The 16,015-nt window shown below is 38.3% G+C and overlaps 1 protein-coding gene across 21 annotated transcripts in view; it reads left to right on the top strand.

Annotated features, from left to right (window-relative positions):
* Positions 1–16,015, top strand: part of ank2b (ankyrin 2b, neuronal) — a gene marked incomplete at its 5' end in the record, with an annotated part of 169,627 nt that overhangs the window by 78,655 nt on the left and 74,957 nt on the right. For 19 of the 21 annotated variants that reach the window (XM_081358698.1, XM_081358687.1, XM_081358699.1 and 16 more), the window contains 5 exons: positions 6,228–6,329; positions 12,263–12,361; positions 13,520–13,618; positions 13,696–13,794; positions 15,415–15,600. In XM_081358698.1, the coding sequence (XP_081214824.1) occupies positions 6,228–6,329; positions 12,263–12,361; positions 13,520–13,618; positions 13,696–13,794; positions 15,415–15,600 (585 nt within the window). Of the gene's footprint in view, positions 1–6,209; positions 6,330–12,019; positions 12,169–12,262; positions 12,362–13,519; positions 13,619–13,695; positions 13,795–15,414; positions 15,601–16,015 lie in introns of those variants that run through there. The other 2 variants (XM_081358688.1, XM_081358689.1) reach the window with 2 other exon arrangements.

The following is a 16,015-nucleotide window of genomic DNA, read 5'->3' on the forward strand; positions in this document are numbered from 1 at the left end:
TAACCAGTAACTAGTTTACCAGCCTTACCAGACAGATCATGCAGGTTACCTTTAAGATTTGTTAGTGAACTGCTTGTCTATAGTGGAAAACTAGTTGATCGTGGGAATGTGGCTGAAATAGTAAATGATTTTAAAGGCATTATGTTTCTTGACAGACAGGAAGGTTTGTTGTGTGGTTTCACAGAAGGATCTGCCGGTCTCCTTGGTTACTGGGCTGGGATGAGAATGTTTCTAGCTTTACTTGTCATGGGATACTGAATTATTCATAAATCCTTCACACAGAGCATGGATTAAAGCCGAGAAGCTCTCTGTGAATGAATGTTTGAAGCTCTACAAGGCAAATAGTGAGCCTTTGACTTGTGTCATTTGTTTGTTGGCTTTTATGATGGACGGGGTCGTCAAGTCTTCAATCACATCTTATTTTGACATCTTATCATCTTATCTTATCTTTAGTTTGGCACACTTATCTCTCTAATGAATAGGACTCTCTAATGCATTAAAGTTACATGATTTAGTGGATGAATCACTGTTATACTGTGCACCTCTATCAGCAATATTTACCTTGTTAAAACCCCTCTAGCTGGTTTTAATGGTTTCAAGCTGGTCCAACATAGTCATGTATGGTCATTAGCTAGTCAAAGTTGGTTTAGGTGTTCGATTAGGTGGACCATCAGTCATTAGTGACCTGGATGAGCTTGATCAAGGAACTCCAGGTTGAGGACAAGTTAAGCTCACTGGCAACCAGTGTTGTATAAAGTACTAGAAAGCAATACTTGAGTAAAAGTACAAGTATTGTACTAGAAAAAGACTTTGGTAGAAGTGAAAGTTACCTTTTAGAATATTACTTAAGTAAAAGTCTTAAAGTATCTGATATATACTGTACTTAAGTATCAAAAGTAATTTTCTGATATTTAATGTACTTAAGTAATTGAAGTAAAAGTAAAAGTTTTTTTTTTTTTTGATTATGCGTTGAATTCAGCGATCACGGAACGCGAAAAACTGGAGGGACTGTGTAGCCTGTACTGTAGGCTACTTGTGTTATCGTTTATCTCCCACTGCATGTACCTTTAGCTGTAAAAAAAAAATTGCATCACAATAAGTGTATTGTGATTGTCACTAACATTTTTGTAATTAAACTGAATTTTATTAGGTTTAGTGACATGTTACAATGTTTATAATTTCTGGTAAGCTACGCTTTTTTATTATTTCAATTCAATTCAATTGTGATTTGATTTAATATTGACTCATTTGTATAAATATTAGGTAGGCTACTCAAGATCTGCGTTAATTTTTCTAAAAATAAAAAATTAAAAAAAATCCCCTAATGCTGTAAACATACAGAGAGCCCTAGCTTGTAGTAGGCTATTATTTAAGGTTAAAAATAATTAAATAGAATGCGTTTTTTTATTATAATAAAAACTTTAATGATATAAGTAAAATATAATAAATATGTAATATAGAACACATATTTAGCAAAATACTCTCTATAGCTATTTATTTGTCTTGCCAACTGTGCTATAGCCTATTATTAAATGGCTTTCCTGAGGTAAATGTGACATAATTGTCCTCCATGTTATTGACCTCTTCACGCTGATGAAAAACACTTATTGATCGATATTATGTATAAGGAACATTTCGGTAAGTTATAGGCCTACTGTATCTTTCAACAGTATTCATTTTACTATTAGCTAGTACAGATGATCGGTTCACTTGAGCTAGGGATCTGTCATCTGTCACGTAACATTTACAAGCGCCAAAACAGTATTTATTTTTTGAATTTCGTAATAAAATTGACATAATCTGAGTTAAAAAAAAAAATGTTTTATATCATAATGTAACCTGCTCTGTCTAGTCTGTCGGTCGTCCTCTTTGCTTCGCGATTTTTCTGTGCGTGAGAAAATTGATGTGAGGCGTGAGAGCGCGTGGAAAAAGTCAATTGCGTGAGTCTCACGGTGAATGCGTGAGAGTTGGCAGCTCTGTAAGTTAAACGTGCTCCAGGTCCTCCGGCAGGTTCTCGTGCTTCCATGGCGGTTTCAGTTGTGCTTCCCCCTCCTTTGGCATGGCAACAAACAAGCATTACGCTGAAATAGAGCGCGCACCGTGCGTACTGCAGTCTAGGAGCAGTGATTCGCCAAACCTCCCTTATTGTAGTCGCACACATTTCTTCTGATTTTATTTTGTAGTAACGAGTAACGAAGATGCTTAGTGGAAATATAGCGGAGTAAAAGTATACATTTTATCTAGGAAATGTAGTGGAGTAAAAGTGAAAGTTGACATAAATGTAAATAACGAAGTAAAGTACAGATACGTGAAATTTCTACTTAAGTACAGTAACGAAGTATTTGTACTCCGTTACATTACAACACTGCTGGCAACCATTGGTTGTGAGGTACTTTCAATAGATTTTAAAGGAATGGTGCCAATTTGGAAATGTTAAAAAACTCAACTCAAACAATAAAATCTTGCATTTACCGTAACCTGAATATCCAAGGATCAGCATTCTCCCCTAAAAGTGTGAGTTGTAGAGGCTTTAAACTTTGAGGGACGGTTCAAGTTCAAGTTTAAGTTCAAGTTCAAGTTACTTTATTGGTACCCGAAGGTAGATTTTGTTTGCAGTAGAGTCCTCATACACACATATGGAAAACAAAGGAGCACATATCACATATCATTCAACTTAAGACAGTACAAATTAGGAAATGGCAACTAATGGCAATTAAAAAAATATATAATTAAAAACAAGTAAAAAAGTTCTTACTGGTCCAGAGTAAATGAATACATACATAAAAGCAAAGTAAACACCTGTGCAAAATATAGCTATGACTTATTCCTCAGTGTAATGGCTGCAGGGACAAAACTGTTTTTGTGTCATTTTGTTCTACACCAGGGGATTATAAACCTACGCCCAGAGGGTAGAAGCTGAAGCTCTGTGTGCAATGGATGGGAACTGTCGTTTAAGATGAAACCAGTTATGCGCTGTAACTGTTTTGTGCACAAGGTCTCCACATTAAGCTGTGGCTCACCAATCAGCCTGCTAGACCGCATTACTATTTGGTAAAACCCACCCCATCTATAACGTCACCAAGGCTCGCCCCAATCAAACCAAAACTAGTCCTTGGACTTTCTGCCCATTGGAACCAAACCAGTGCAGAAAGATTCTCTGGAGTCTGATTGTCAATAATTATTGGGAATTGTCGAAATATCGATTCACGACCGCACCAAAACATTCAAAGTGTGCGTTGCCACTTTTACTAAAACGGCTATCCCTCTTGAATGGAATGATATAATTTCACCAAACTTTGTACTCCTATTTATTGGGCATTGGCCACTTGGTGGCGCTATAAAATAAGAAAAATAAAACAAAAATGGCTATAGCTATGCTGCGCAACAGTCAGTCCGATTGACTTGAAAATTGGCATGCAGTGTCTATGTCCAAGGTGGCACAATAGTCTATGACAGGGATCAGCAACTCCGGTCCTGGAGGGCCACTGTCCTGCAGAGTTTAGCTTCAGCCCTGATAAAAACTCACCTGCCTGTATCTATCTAGTAATCCTGAAAACACTGATTGCCTTGTTCAGGTGTGTTTAATTAGGGTTGGAGCTAAACTCTGCAGGACAGTGGCCCTCCAGGACCGGAGTTGCTGATCCCTGGTCTATGAGGACATTCGCCTATCTCGAAAAACATGGCCGCCATTGGCCAATACAGTTCGAGCGGCTGTCAGACAAAATTAACAGAGGCCGATCGGATCGAGACTCGGTGTGCCTGTTTGACTCACGGCCCTAGAAGGGTTTTTCATGGATTGTATATCATTGTATTTTCTCAAACGCCCATGACATTCACACCATTAGGAGCATCATCTGGGTATTTGAAGTGCCGTTTTTCTGTTTGGATCTTTCCATAGTATAGCAGAGTATAGTACACATGTATACAAATAGGGCTTGCCTACAGTCTTTTCCAGTGTTCTGACATAAGGGACATTCTCATTTTAGAGACCATTCTATTGGATAAATATTTGTATACACCTCGCAATAAAGTTCATCAATGGCCCTGTTTACATCTGGAATTAAGATACATTTTGGTCATTTGGTCATTTGATCATTTGGCATTTTATAACTGTATCTTGTATCCGTTTTAATATCTTTTATAACTGTTTTAATTTGCCTTGCTTTTATTTTGTGATTATTTTAATTCCTTTCTGTAAAGCACTTTGAATTGCCATAGTGTATGAAATGTGTCAATCGGGTCACAAGTGGACGCCACTAAACACAGGTGTAAAAGGGCTCTATTATGTTTTGAGCTTGTCCACTTTCCTCCACTTCCAGAGTGATTGCTTCCGTAGTGTGCTGCCGTAGATGCTCATGTGGTCGAATGTGTTCAAACAGCCACTAAAGACGTCCCTCTCTACGCCTACTGACCAAACGCTTACACATTATGGGAAGCGCGCTAGACAGACAGGACTTAAACTTCGGCTGAAGATTAAAAACGCACCAATCACAATGTTCTCTCTCCATTCTTGATTTCTAACACACACTCACAGCGTTCGGCTGGTCTTGCGTCTGTCAGAGCAGAAACTAAAGCTGATGCTCTCCCTATGTTATAAATAAAAATATTCCACACGAGGGAAATTATTGTGGTGATAGGCATAAATCTAGCTTACACATTTACCCAAATTATCATACGCCTGTTTAACCGAAGCTAATTTGGGTGTGTTTCTCCATCCCCAATGTCACTTCTCTGTGTTTTACGGCCCTGACGAGAACGTCGGTCTCCTCGGCTGTGAACCGCTCCTGGCAAATCCGCCGTTATAATAGCAATCCGCCATGGAACAAGCGCGCCTGCTCTTAAAGGGAATGTGAGATGTCGCTCTGATTGTTTTTTTTTCACGTTACGCCCAAACCACACCTATGAATAATGAAGCGACTTCAGACCAACACATTTTAGATTTGCGTCGGGCGTTGAGTCATTTATCCCGCCGGTATAATAGCAACAGCGCCCGAGATCCGCCCATAAAGTTACTTGCGTTTCGCATTTGATACTTGCGTTTCAGATCGTTAAAATAGAGCCCTATGTCTCCGTCGTCCACTTGTGATCTGATCGACCAAAACTCATCAGCTGTAAACAGGGCCAATGTCATCAATATTTTGGTCTTTATTTCTTAGTAGATGAAAACATTTAAAATATCTGCAAAAAGTTCATTAAATAGTCCAACTTTCAGCAGTGCTCTACATTTTTACATTCTACATTATTAACATACAGATAATAATAATAGCACTTAAATCTAAAATCCGCAAAATTCAGAATTTGATTGATTTCATGGGATCTTTAAGCATTTGATCAAATTAATCGTGGTTTAAGATTGTAAACGTATACACCCGCCTGAAAGCACTGTTACATCAAAGCAAACAACATTTCGTATATGAAGAGAAATCTCTCTCAGCACGCACCCAACTCTCCCGAGTGTTATCCCGAGAAGCCTCCTCTATCCAGGGATCTTAAACAGGGACCGGCTCAGTGTAAGACAGACAGAAGAGACTCTTCAGACACAAACATGTTACATCACTCTCAGATCTGACAGGAGAGACGAGTTAGACGATATTTTGTATAGTATACAGTTACAGTTTCTGTATTAATCACAAAGCATCCTAATTTCCACACTTGTATTTTTGTGCATTAGATTCCACCCCACTTCTTCAACGCCGTTGGTCCGGGAAGTATTTTTTTTTATAAAAGTCATTATAAGCAATGAACCAAACAAACCCAGCTATGAGGAGAATCACAGCGTTACAAGCTTTGATTTGAAGCAAGAAAGTATTTGAAAATCAAGTAGTAAACAGTGCAATAATCAGTATTCGTTCTGAACACAGTGATATTCATTTTGAAGTATTATGATTTAGGATATATTCATTCTAATCTTGCATATTTAGTATGAATAGTGTGCATATTCTGACTCAGCCAAAAATGCATGTACGTCTGTAACCATTTTTGCCTATAAACACACACACACACACTGTTCTTCACTCATCATCAGCGCTTTAAAGGATTTCTGCTGAGGTATTAATGGCGCACTGCAGTTTTATAGAGCTTGCAAAGTGTTTTTTCATCAACCTGGTCTCAGCGTTGTGCCTTTCAGGCCTTGTTCATCTTGTTAACAGTATCAGTAAACTCTAGTCATGTAGAGATAAACTGAACGATGTGCACCTGTACTGATGATAATGTTCTTCTTTCTCCAGTCGGACAGCAACACCAGTTTCCTTCGAGCCGCCAGAGCTGGGAATATCGACAAGGTTGTGGAATTCCTGAAGACTGGAGTCGACATCAGCACTTGTAATCAGGTGCGTGTAAAAGCTGTCAAAATCACACAGAAATGGGAACTGGTTTCCTACGGGAATTTCTAACACAGAGTAAAGGTCTAGTGTGGGAAAAGCATCATCAAAAGTGATGTTCGGATACTTGTTTTTAAAGACCCTACAAGTTCAATCAAACCATCAAAATATAAGACAATATTTTAAACATGAGGGAAGAACAAAACACTAAACTTGGTGTTTATCTGATAAAGTTATTTGGCACAAAAGGCAAACTACAGCTACAGGTTTAAATGTACCCTGAGTGGAAACCTTAGCCGCATTCATCGTGAAGCGTGCTAGCGATTTGCAAAGATTAATATAAAGGTTAATACAACGTTACACTCACTTCTTCTGGAGGTGCAGGAACACGAATAGTTGGTACCGATCCTTTTTACAGGAGCAGCTTCTTAGCAAATAACCAGCTTTATACTGACCCTCGTTTGTAAAGCAGTCTGGTGAAATGATTCGCGCAAACATGACAGCATTGACGTTGATCGTGGGGAATATTCCCTTCGAAAACAAACTCAGCCACTGCGTCTTCAGCGGTTCGGATTTAGGAACATTAAAATGATGCTGTGTTCCTTATTACACCCAAGAACAGAACACCACAATCGTTTAGACGCCATTCTGCTCCAGCGTATCAACAATGCGGACTATGATGACAGCTCGCTCACGAGTGAGGGCGGGTCTGTGTTGAAACGCTGCTGTCAATCAACAATCGTGGGAGGGGCGTCCGACCGTGTGACGTCACTAGGTCGAACGGCTTGATTTGAGATGGGAGGAAACATATAAGGAGATTAAAAAAAAACACTGGATGGATTTTTATCATTTTATGATGGTTGTGTACAGGCACTGCCAACACACACTTCAGTACAATCAACTTGTAAAAGTGCATGTACCATTATATGACCCCTTTAATATTTCATTGGTTCTCTCGTTTTTGCATGTGCTCATCATCATTTCTGTGTATGACAGCCTGGACAAAACTTATGTCGCACAATTTGGCATGTTTCATTATCACAAATAAATAAATCGACTCCAAGCACAACTACACAATATGATTACTAAATTCTCATTTTAATAATTTTAATAAAGGGTGAAGATGTCAGTTTTCCCAGGCCGGACGAGATCTGGACACTGCTATATCTGGCTGTAACTCCTGTAGTTCCTGGGACTTTGTTTTTCATGTTGCAGTCATATTATAATATGATCAATCATATTAAAGATATTATTTGTTATGTACAGCCATAAACACTAGCAGGGGAGTTCAAGACAATCCAGCAACAGATCGCTCAGTAACTACAATCTAAAAGAATATTTCTCAAAGTTGCTTCTACATTTGATTTTACGTTTAATTTAAGGTAATTATTTCTGGTAATTATTTGAGACACCCCCCCCCCCCCCCACATTGTAATTGGGATTGTGTACTATAAGTATTTACTTTGGCAAACCAGTATTTCCAGACAAAGTGCTTCCACTGCAGTCGAATGGAGTTTAAATTAAGAGGATTTTGTGTAGATTATTAGATTAAAAAGACATTTTTAACCTTTTACAGATAGACCTCTAAATAGAACAAACACGCAAAATCTGGGTCACTGTAACCATTCTCACAAACATTTTTTAAAGCAAAAATGTGTAATATATTGCGTGACTGCTTTGTTTGCGCAAAAAAACAACAACACATTTTTTACCACTTTATTTACAAAATATCAATATTCAACGCTCGTTCACGAGTCACATGGATTACTTTAATGATGTCTTTACTACCTTTCTGGGCCTTGAAAGTGGTAGTTGCGTAGCTTGTCAATGGAGGGACAGAAATATCTCAGATTTCATCAAAAATCTACCAATGATCATGCAGCAACTTATGCTGTTTTATCTTCCATGCTGTTGAACCAAATGTTGACTCTACACTATTTCATGCCTCTGATTTCTCGGTGCTTCGTCACACACTCGTGTGTTTGCTGCTATTTCAGGAGCTCAGTAATCAAGTGCCTTCCTCGTGCTAAGCTAGTTGACAGCTCTGCTGTGGCAACAGTGTGTGTGTAGAGCGTATACAATACACACATGGACCATTCGCTCTGTGGTATCAAATGTCCTTTGGTTTTCTCCTTTGACTAGCATGTTGTTTAGGTTAGCATAGCAGATGGTGTTGTTAGGTTGACCTTGACCCCACCAGTCAAAGTAGTCAGTCAGGAGTGTGTTTCCCGTACAGCGACGTAACTCAGCAATGCTGTCGACTTATGAATTTACACATGGTTTGTCTTAAAGCATATTAAAAACACCACATAGACACATAAACAACATTAAAAACTGGAAGTGAAAGAAAGCAACATGAAAGGGGAAACATAAAGACTTGAAAATGGATAAATCTTCAGGCATATTCCTCCTCCTCTTGAGATGAGCACATTTCATGACTGTGATGTATATGAGTGTGGACAGTTCTGTGAAACCCAAAGACAGCATCAGAAACTCCAGCCCACATTACTGGAGTGTGTTTCCCGTAAACGCTGTAACTCGCTGCTTCACTTCTATAGTACGATGTATCGGTGAAGAAATCAACTAGCTAGTCACGACTGTTTCCTGAAACCGAATTGTCGCAAAATGGTCGTTCAACCACGTTAGTTAATGACGTCACACACATGTTGGAGTAATAACTTATTTTAATGAAACTGTTTGAGATCGATTTATTGCTATAAATTACAGACATGTCGTCTGAGGAATATTTCTCATTTTTATCAGTTATTTCGCTTTATTTCCAGATTCAATTAGACTCGTTCTCATGTTCTAGATCACGTTCACACATGCGCAGTCTTGCTTTAAATCTCTTGACAAACTAAAAGACGTAATTGATATTTGTATGTATTCTAAATAAAAGACGAATGTCAGCGTGCTTATTTTGCTCAAGATCAGGATTTATTGAGTCCACATGTTATAAAAACGAGAAACTCTGCTTCTAAACACAGGTCGAGATCTGTCCTCCAAACACACAACTCTGCGATGCTGTTCGCGAATGTTCATTGGAGCGATGTTTTCGGGAAACACCGACTCGTTGAACTGATGATAACGACAGAACTTGCGACCATAGTTGGCTAGCGATGCTTTCGGGGAACACACCTCTAATCGACTACTGTCCGTGTAAAACCAGTGTAAAACCGTGTAAAACCAGTAGCAGGTTTACCTGTTTATTCAGCAGGGACTCTTCAAATAAAAGAATGGTTTATAAGTAGAGATTCCAGTCTTATATAACCTTTTGTTCTGCAGTTTTGAAGACTGATTGCATCCGCACAAACTGAAGAGCCCAGAAAATATGACATAGTTGAGCCTGTGTTTCAGGGGTCTGAGATATTGAGATATCTGTGAACGTTCCCAAACAGAGCTTTTAAGACAAGAATTAGCACGTGAAAAGCCTTTCATAAAGGGCACCGACAGCCAGATATTAATATCTCAGTGAAAGCTGTTCTGTCATTGAGCTGACAGTCTCTCTGAACAGGCTTGAGTGAACCCATTGATTATCCGTTTAATCGAGTAAAAATTGTAATGGAGTTTTTCCAAAATGTGCTTCAGTTTCTATTCATAAACAGAATTTTACTTCATAACTGTTCACCTCCATAGAATGTTCCCTAGATGCTAAAATCTTTGTTTTAATTGTAAAACATATCAGATTTTTCATAACCATACTGATACATATTTGCATGTTCATGTGCAGAACCGATATTTATTGTGTTTATTTCTATTTTGGACACAATGATAACAACAGCACTGAACAAACGGTCTTATTTAACACTTTTGTCAATACTGTAATATCTGTAGTTTCACTCCCTCCTTTTTTTTTGCATACAAAACAAAACACTCCACCAATAAACAGAAAGAGTGCAAAAAGAAAGTGCACTGTCACTGAAGTGTCTTTTTTAAGTAAAAGATTTGATCAGGCAAACAAACAGGTAATAAATAAAGCAGCATGTAGAAATAATTCAACAAATGAAAAAAAAAAAAAAGCGTAAGATATTCTAAAACGTCCAAATATATATATATATATTTTTTTACTGATTTTGCTAATTATTAATTGGCGAATTAAGGGAGTCAAGTTACTTTACCTGTGAACACAAAACTCCCGTATTTATCAGTTAAAAGAAAAGTATCGGTAAACCGATTATCGGGAGTACTTAAAAAAAAATGTTTTGGTCATGTGATCGCAATCAGTCGTTCTGAAAAGACATTCTGTGATCCAGGAGTTCAAACGGTTCATTTCATATCTTTCATTTTATTTGCTGAATCACACTTTATTTTTGTGATGCAGAAACCAAATCTCTATTAACGACCCTAAAAAATAAACAAATAACAAAATGTATAATAATAATTGTATCTTTATATATTTCAGTGCTTTTTGCTTGTTTGTTGTTGTATTTGTTTGCTAAATGTAATAATCGGTTAAAATGTCTCAATAAATTGTTAAAATAACACAATGAAAGTTTTGGTCCCCATTGACTTTCACTGAACAGTATGGACAAAAACAATAGAAACAATAGATAAATGGCTTGTCCTGCAGAAGACAGAAAGCCGTTCAGGTTTGCAGAGACGTGAGGGCGAGTCAGTGATGACAGAGTTTTTATTTTTGAGTGAGGTAACATGAAAACAAACTGTTGTTTTAGATGAGCGATAATTTTACATTTATATGTATTACTTCTGTAGACACTTTAAACGAATTGTATTGGGCAGGACTGTTTAAATATCACAAACTATATTTGTAATTTGGTCCAGTATTAGAGAAGGGTGGCGTAAGACGAGCTAGTTGTAAGTTGAGCCGAGCGCTGGGTCTAGAGGACAGTTTGCAGTGTTTACATGATATATTCATTTACTCATTCGGCTCGGCGTATGATTGAGAGGAACACATGGGGAAAGTGTTAAAGTCCCCCTGTGGTGAAACTACAGCGTTTAATGTTGTTTATGTGTCTATGTGGTGTTTTTAATCTGCTTTAAGACAAACCATGTGCAAATTCATAAGTCGACAGCATTGCTGAGTATTTCCTCTTTAAAACTGCAGTGAACCAAAGACAGTCTCAAAAACACGCTTTGAAATCGCTGGTGTTTCTGACGTCACAAACTACCTTGTAATCAGATCAACGTGTGATCGTCAACCAGTGGATCGCTGAGCTGAGTGAGTGAGTGGAGGCGGGGCTCATTTGCATATTCATAGAACCACGCATGCTAAATAAGGCAAGGGTGTCGAGTTACATTCAAGCGGTTATTAGGCATGAAGTCCATTTTGTCATTTTGGTGATTAAAGATGAATTTTAAGCAGAAAATGATTGACTACAGGGGGACTTTAAATGTTTTTTTATGCATGTTCAAGTAATTCATATTCTCTACATACTTACATTTGCATTATTTTCTAGTTTTGATTGCTTTTCTATTAATATAAAACATGGATATAATATACAATAGTAGTAAAGAATGAGTAGTTATGTCCACAGGTAGTCCATCTCTAAATAATGACACAATGAAAGCATGCTGTGTTTTCCAGATTAGGCTTTGGAAAGCGAGTCGCAGAAAGTAAGACTTCGAACTGCATCAGTGATTGGCTGCCAAAGATCCACATGTGATTTTAAGATTGCACTGACCTTTAAAGAAGCCAGCATTAGATATTGCCTGTTAGCTTGCAACACTCCTGTACTATTTAATACCTCTCTATAAAACACATTTCGGAGACTGAACATTGCTCTGACAGACGTTTAGCAGGATAAACCTGACATTCAGCAACTTTTGGGACATTTAACTCTTCTTAATAAGCAATCACAAAGACGTTACCTTGGGAATGGATGAGGAGGTATTCTTCAGTTTCCTTCCCCTGTCGCATTGCTTCCATTTTCTGCTTGGTTTGGTCGAGAATGACTGGTTTGTTCTGTCTCTGACCTCCACAGAATGGCCTCAACGCTTTGCACTTGGCAGCGAAGGAAGGACACATGGATCTGGTCCAGGAGCTGCTGGAAAGAGGATCTCCGGTTGATTCGGCTACTAAGGTAAAGTTCCTCGAGGAAAACATGAATGGAGCTGATGGAAAGGGTTACAGAGCACTTTAATGTTACAGGGTTTGTACAAGGTGCTTAAAATGCTTGAAGTGCTCGAGTTTGACTTTTTGAAATTTAAGTCCTGGAGAACAGCCATATTTATGAAAAAGTACTTGAAAAGTGCTTGAATTATTGAAAGACAATGTGAAATTAGTGTTTAATTTTATTGATAAAACAATCTTTTCACACAAAATGAATGCTTTAGCCCATCTAAAGAATAATTTTTCTGGATAGTTGGCTTTGATAAGCTGTTTCAAACCCTCCAAACGAACTTCATTTTGGTCTGATTTTGATCAAAATGACGTCAAGTTCGTTCTTTGATTCCGCTTAAAGGAGAACTCCGGTCAATTTTAACATTGAGCTCATTTTTTTGTACATTTGGAGTGCTGTCAATACAGAGAACAACGACAAAAATCGGTGTTGCCTACACCGAGTTATTCTATTTTTAAAATGTGCACCCTGTTGACTTCAATGGGGCAAGTGCTAAACCTGCTTTTAGCCTCTTAACATCCTTGATGTGTCATTACAAGTGCCCAGAAAATGTGAGTAGTCGATTGCCGAGTTCACGCGCGTGATCATAGGTAACTAAACCTATGTGTGTGAACTCGACAATCGACTACAATGGACTTCAACCGAAAACAGGATGTAAACACCGGTATTTGCGCTGGCTTAAATAACATCATTTTTATCCATATCTTTCACATCTACTGCAGTCAGATTCACTCGTGTTCACTCTGAAGGAATCACTCACATTTTCTGTGCACTTGTAATGACACATCAAGGATGTTAAGAGCCTAAAAGCAGGTTTAGTACTTGCCCCATTGAAGTCAACAGGGTGCACATTTTAAAAATAGAATAACTCGGTGTAGGCAACACCGATTTTTGTTGTTGTTCTCTGTATTGACAGCACTCCAAATTTACAAAAAAATGAGCTCAATGTTAAAATTGACCGGAATTTTCCTTTAAAGTACATCAGGGACTTAAACACGTCAAAGCGAAAGTTCCTGAGTCCAGTTGTTCTGTTGAGGGAAGTAGAAGTGTAGACACGTTGTAAAAGAGCAATGTCTGAGCGATCTGCTCAAGTGATGATAGTGTGTGTTTGTCTGACAGAAAGGAAACACAGCTCTCCACATCGCTTCACTAGCAGGACAAGGAGAAGTCGTGAAGCTCCTGGTGAAGAGGGGAGCTGACATTAATTCACAATCTCAGGTAGGAACAAGTCTGACGTTTATCCATGCAAAAGTGTTCAATATAACAACAACCATTAAAAATCTGTGCTTCCGCAGAATGGATTCACCCCCCTGTACATGGCTTCCCAAGAAAACCACTTAGATGTGGTGCGATATCTTCTGGAGAATGGTGGAAACCAGAGCACCGCAACAGAGGTAAAGTGCATTTAAAATCATACCATGGCTGTAAAGCATGACTTTAACTTTATATATTTCTCACTATCATTGCAACCAGCTATGCGTACTAACAGCCAAAAGCATTTGCGTTCACATATGTTTTAGGCCTAAAGGCTCATTGGGATTGGAAAATAACCCTATCGTAATCAAGAAGTTGGGTATAAATTCTTGTATCATAATGGCTGATTTAAAAGATTTCATTGTTCATGTCAATCACAGTGCGGATTGTCTACATAATGCTGAAACAAATACTAATCAATCCATAATATTTCTCAACTCGGAACTAGAGATGCACCGATATGAACATTTTGGCCGATACCAATAACCGATCCTTCCTTATATTTGAAAGCCGATAACCGATATATCGGCCGATAAATCTAAATCCAAATTTTTATATAATTTTTTAGAGCCTGATTACAAAAACAAAAGTCTCACCATTAAAATCCATGCCCCAAACACACAATTATGATGATCTCATTATAATTTTATGTAGCCGATATGACTGAACTGTATTTCCCTTTTTTGAAGTGATTCCAATCATATTTCAAGAAACTCAAAACCATCATGTTGAACAGTGCGCATCTGAAGTGTCTCAGCTGAAGGAAATAATACATTATTTATCGACTTTAATATATCGGACACATTTTCTTATCGGCCGATACCGATAACATTAAAAATCAACATATATCAGCTGATATCGATATGGTGGCCGATATATTGCGCATCCCTACTCAAAACTGTATCAAAGAGGTGTAAACTTTTCTTGACAAGTGTCGACCAATGAAATCAACAAGGTCCAGATAGTTCACCCAAAAATGAACATTTTCAAGTTTTTCCAAGCCTGTATGAGCGTCTTAACACAAAAGAAGATATTTTTAAGAATGTTGGTAACCAGACAGTTGACGGCAGCCACTGAGTATTCTTTTCCCACTATGAAAGTCAATGGCTGCCATCAACTGTTTGACTACCAACAGCTTTTTGAAACCTTATTCTTCTACGAGTATGTGAGTATGTCAGGATCAGGGTTTGAAATGAACACCCGATTGCGGGTAAAAATCAAATGTGGCGAGTAACGCTGTCAAATCACGAGCCAGTTTGGTGTGTTATTATGTTTACTCACTTTTCTGGGGAAGTTCGTGTAAGACAAATCTGCGCAGATATAGCACAAATACTGATCATCATGATATATTAAATACAGCGTATTGTGCAGAATCTGCTCAGATCTGGCTTACTTGAACACACACGTCACTATGCAACAATGGCGCGCTTGTTCACTTGCATTGAAGCAATAGCGAAGATTAAAAAGCATTTGGTTTACAGAAAAGACTGTTATTTTCCAACATCCTACATTTTCTTTGTACTGTATTGATCTGTCCGCCTAAAACACATTTTTGGTGAAAGGATGAGGATGAAAGAGGAAGGAGATGCTGTGATGTAGTTAATCTGGTTCATTTCTTTTATTTTTTGACTAGTAGAAGTTCTGAATGGCCGGTAACTTAAAACTTATTAGCCAAATTTTCCGGTGAGTTCAAGTTGATTTCAAACCCCGGTCAGGATTATTGGCGTAATGCAAGGTTTTCCCCATTTGTGATTTTGCAGGATGGCTTCACTCCTCTCGCTATCGCCCTCCAGCAAGGCCATAACCAGGTGGTGTCCATTCTCCTGGAGAACGACACGAAGGGTAAAGTACGTCTGCCTGCCCTTCACATCGCGGCCCGGAAAGACGACACCAAATCTGCGGCCCTCCTGCTCCAGAACGACCACAATGCAGACGTTCAGTCCAAGGTAAATATGGCGGAACAGAAAAGCATTTTTATTTGGATGTGTTGACGGATTATGAGCAGGGCTTGACATTAACATTAAATGTGTGTGTATTTCAGCAGTGGCGTGTAACACAGTTACTAATAGCCACTTTGGCTGGTTGAATTTGATATAATATACATTTTTCAATTATCTGAAATAATAAACTAAGTGCAATCTAGTGTTGTCAGAAATATAGAATTTTTCGATACTGAAATATCTGAAACTCTTCCGCAGAATAGATACACAATGCAATCTGCGCGTTCTCGCTCTCTACTCTCTCCGGCAGCTGAATCAATCTTGTTGGTGTTACGGGGCTTGGGATTGCATGAAGCCAAGTATATTGGCTATTTAAAACAGTATAATGGATCCGTGCGTCAGGTCTTAAAGTGACAGCAGC

This window comes from Scardinius erythrophthalmus, assembly GCF_964197995.2.
Source record: "Scardinius erythrophthalmus genome assembly, chromosome: 2".
Taxonomy (NCBI): domain Eukaryota; kingdom Metazoa; phylum Chordata; class Actinopteri; order Cypriniformes; family Leuciscidae; genus Scardinius; species Scardinius erythrophthalmus.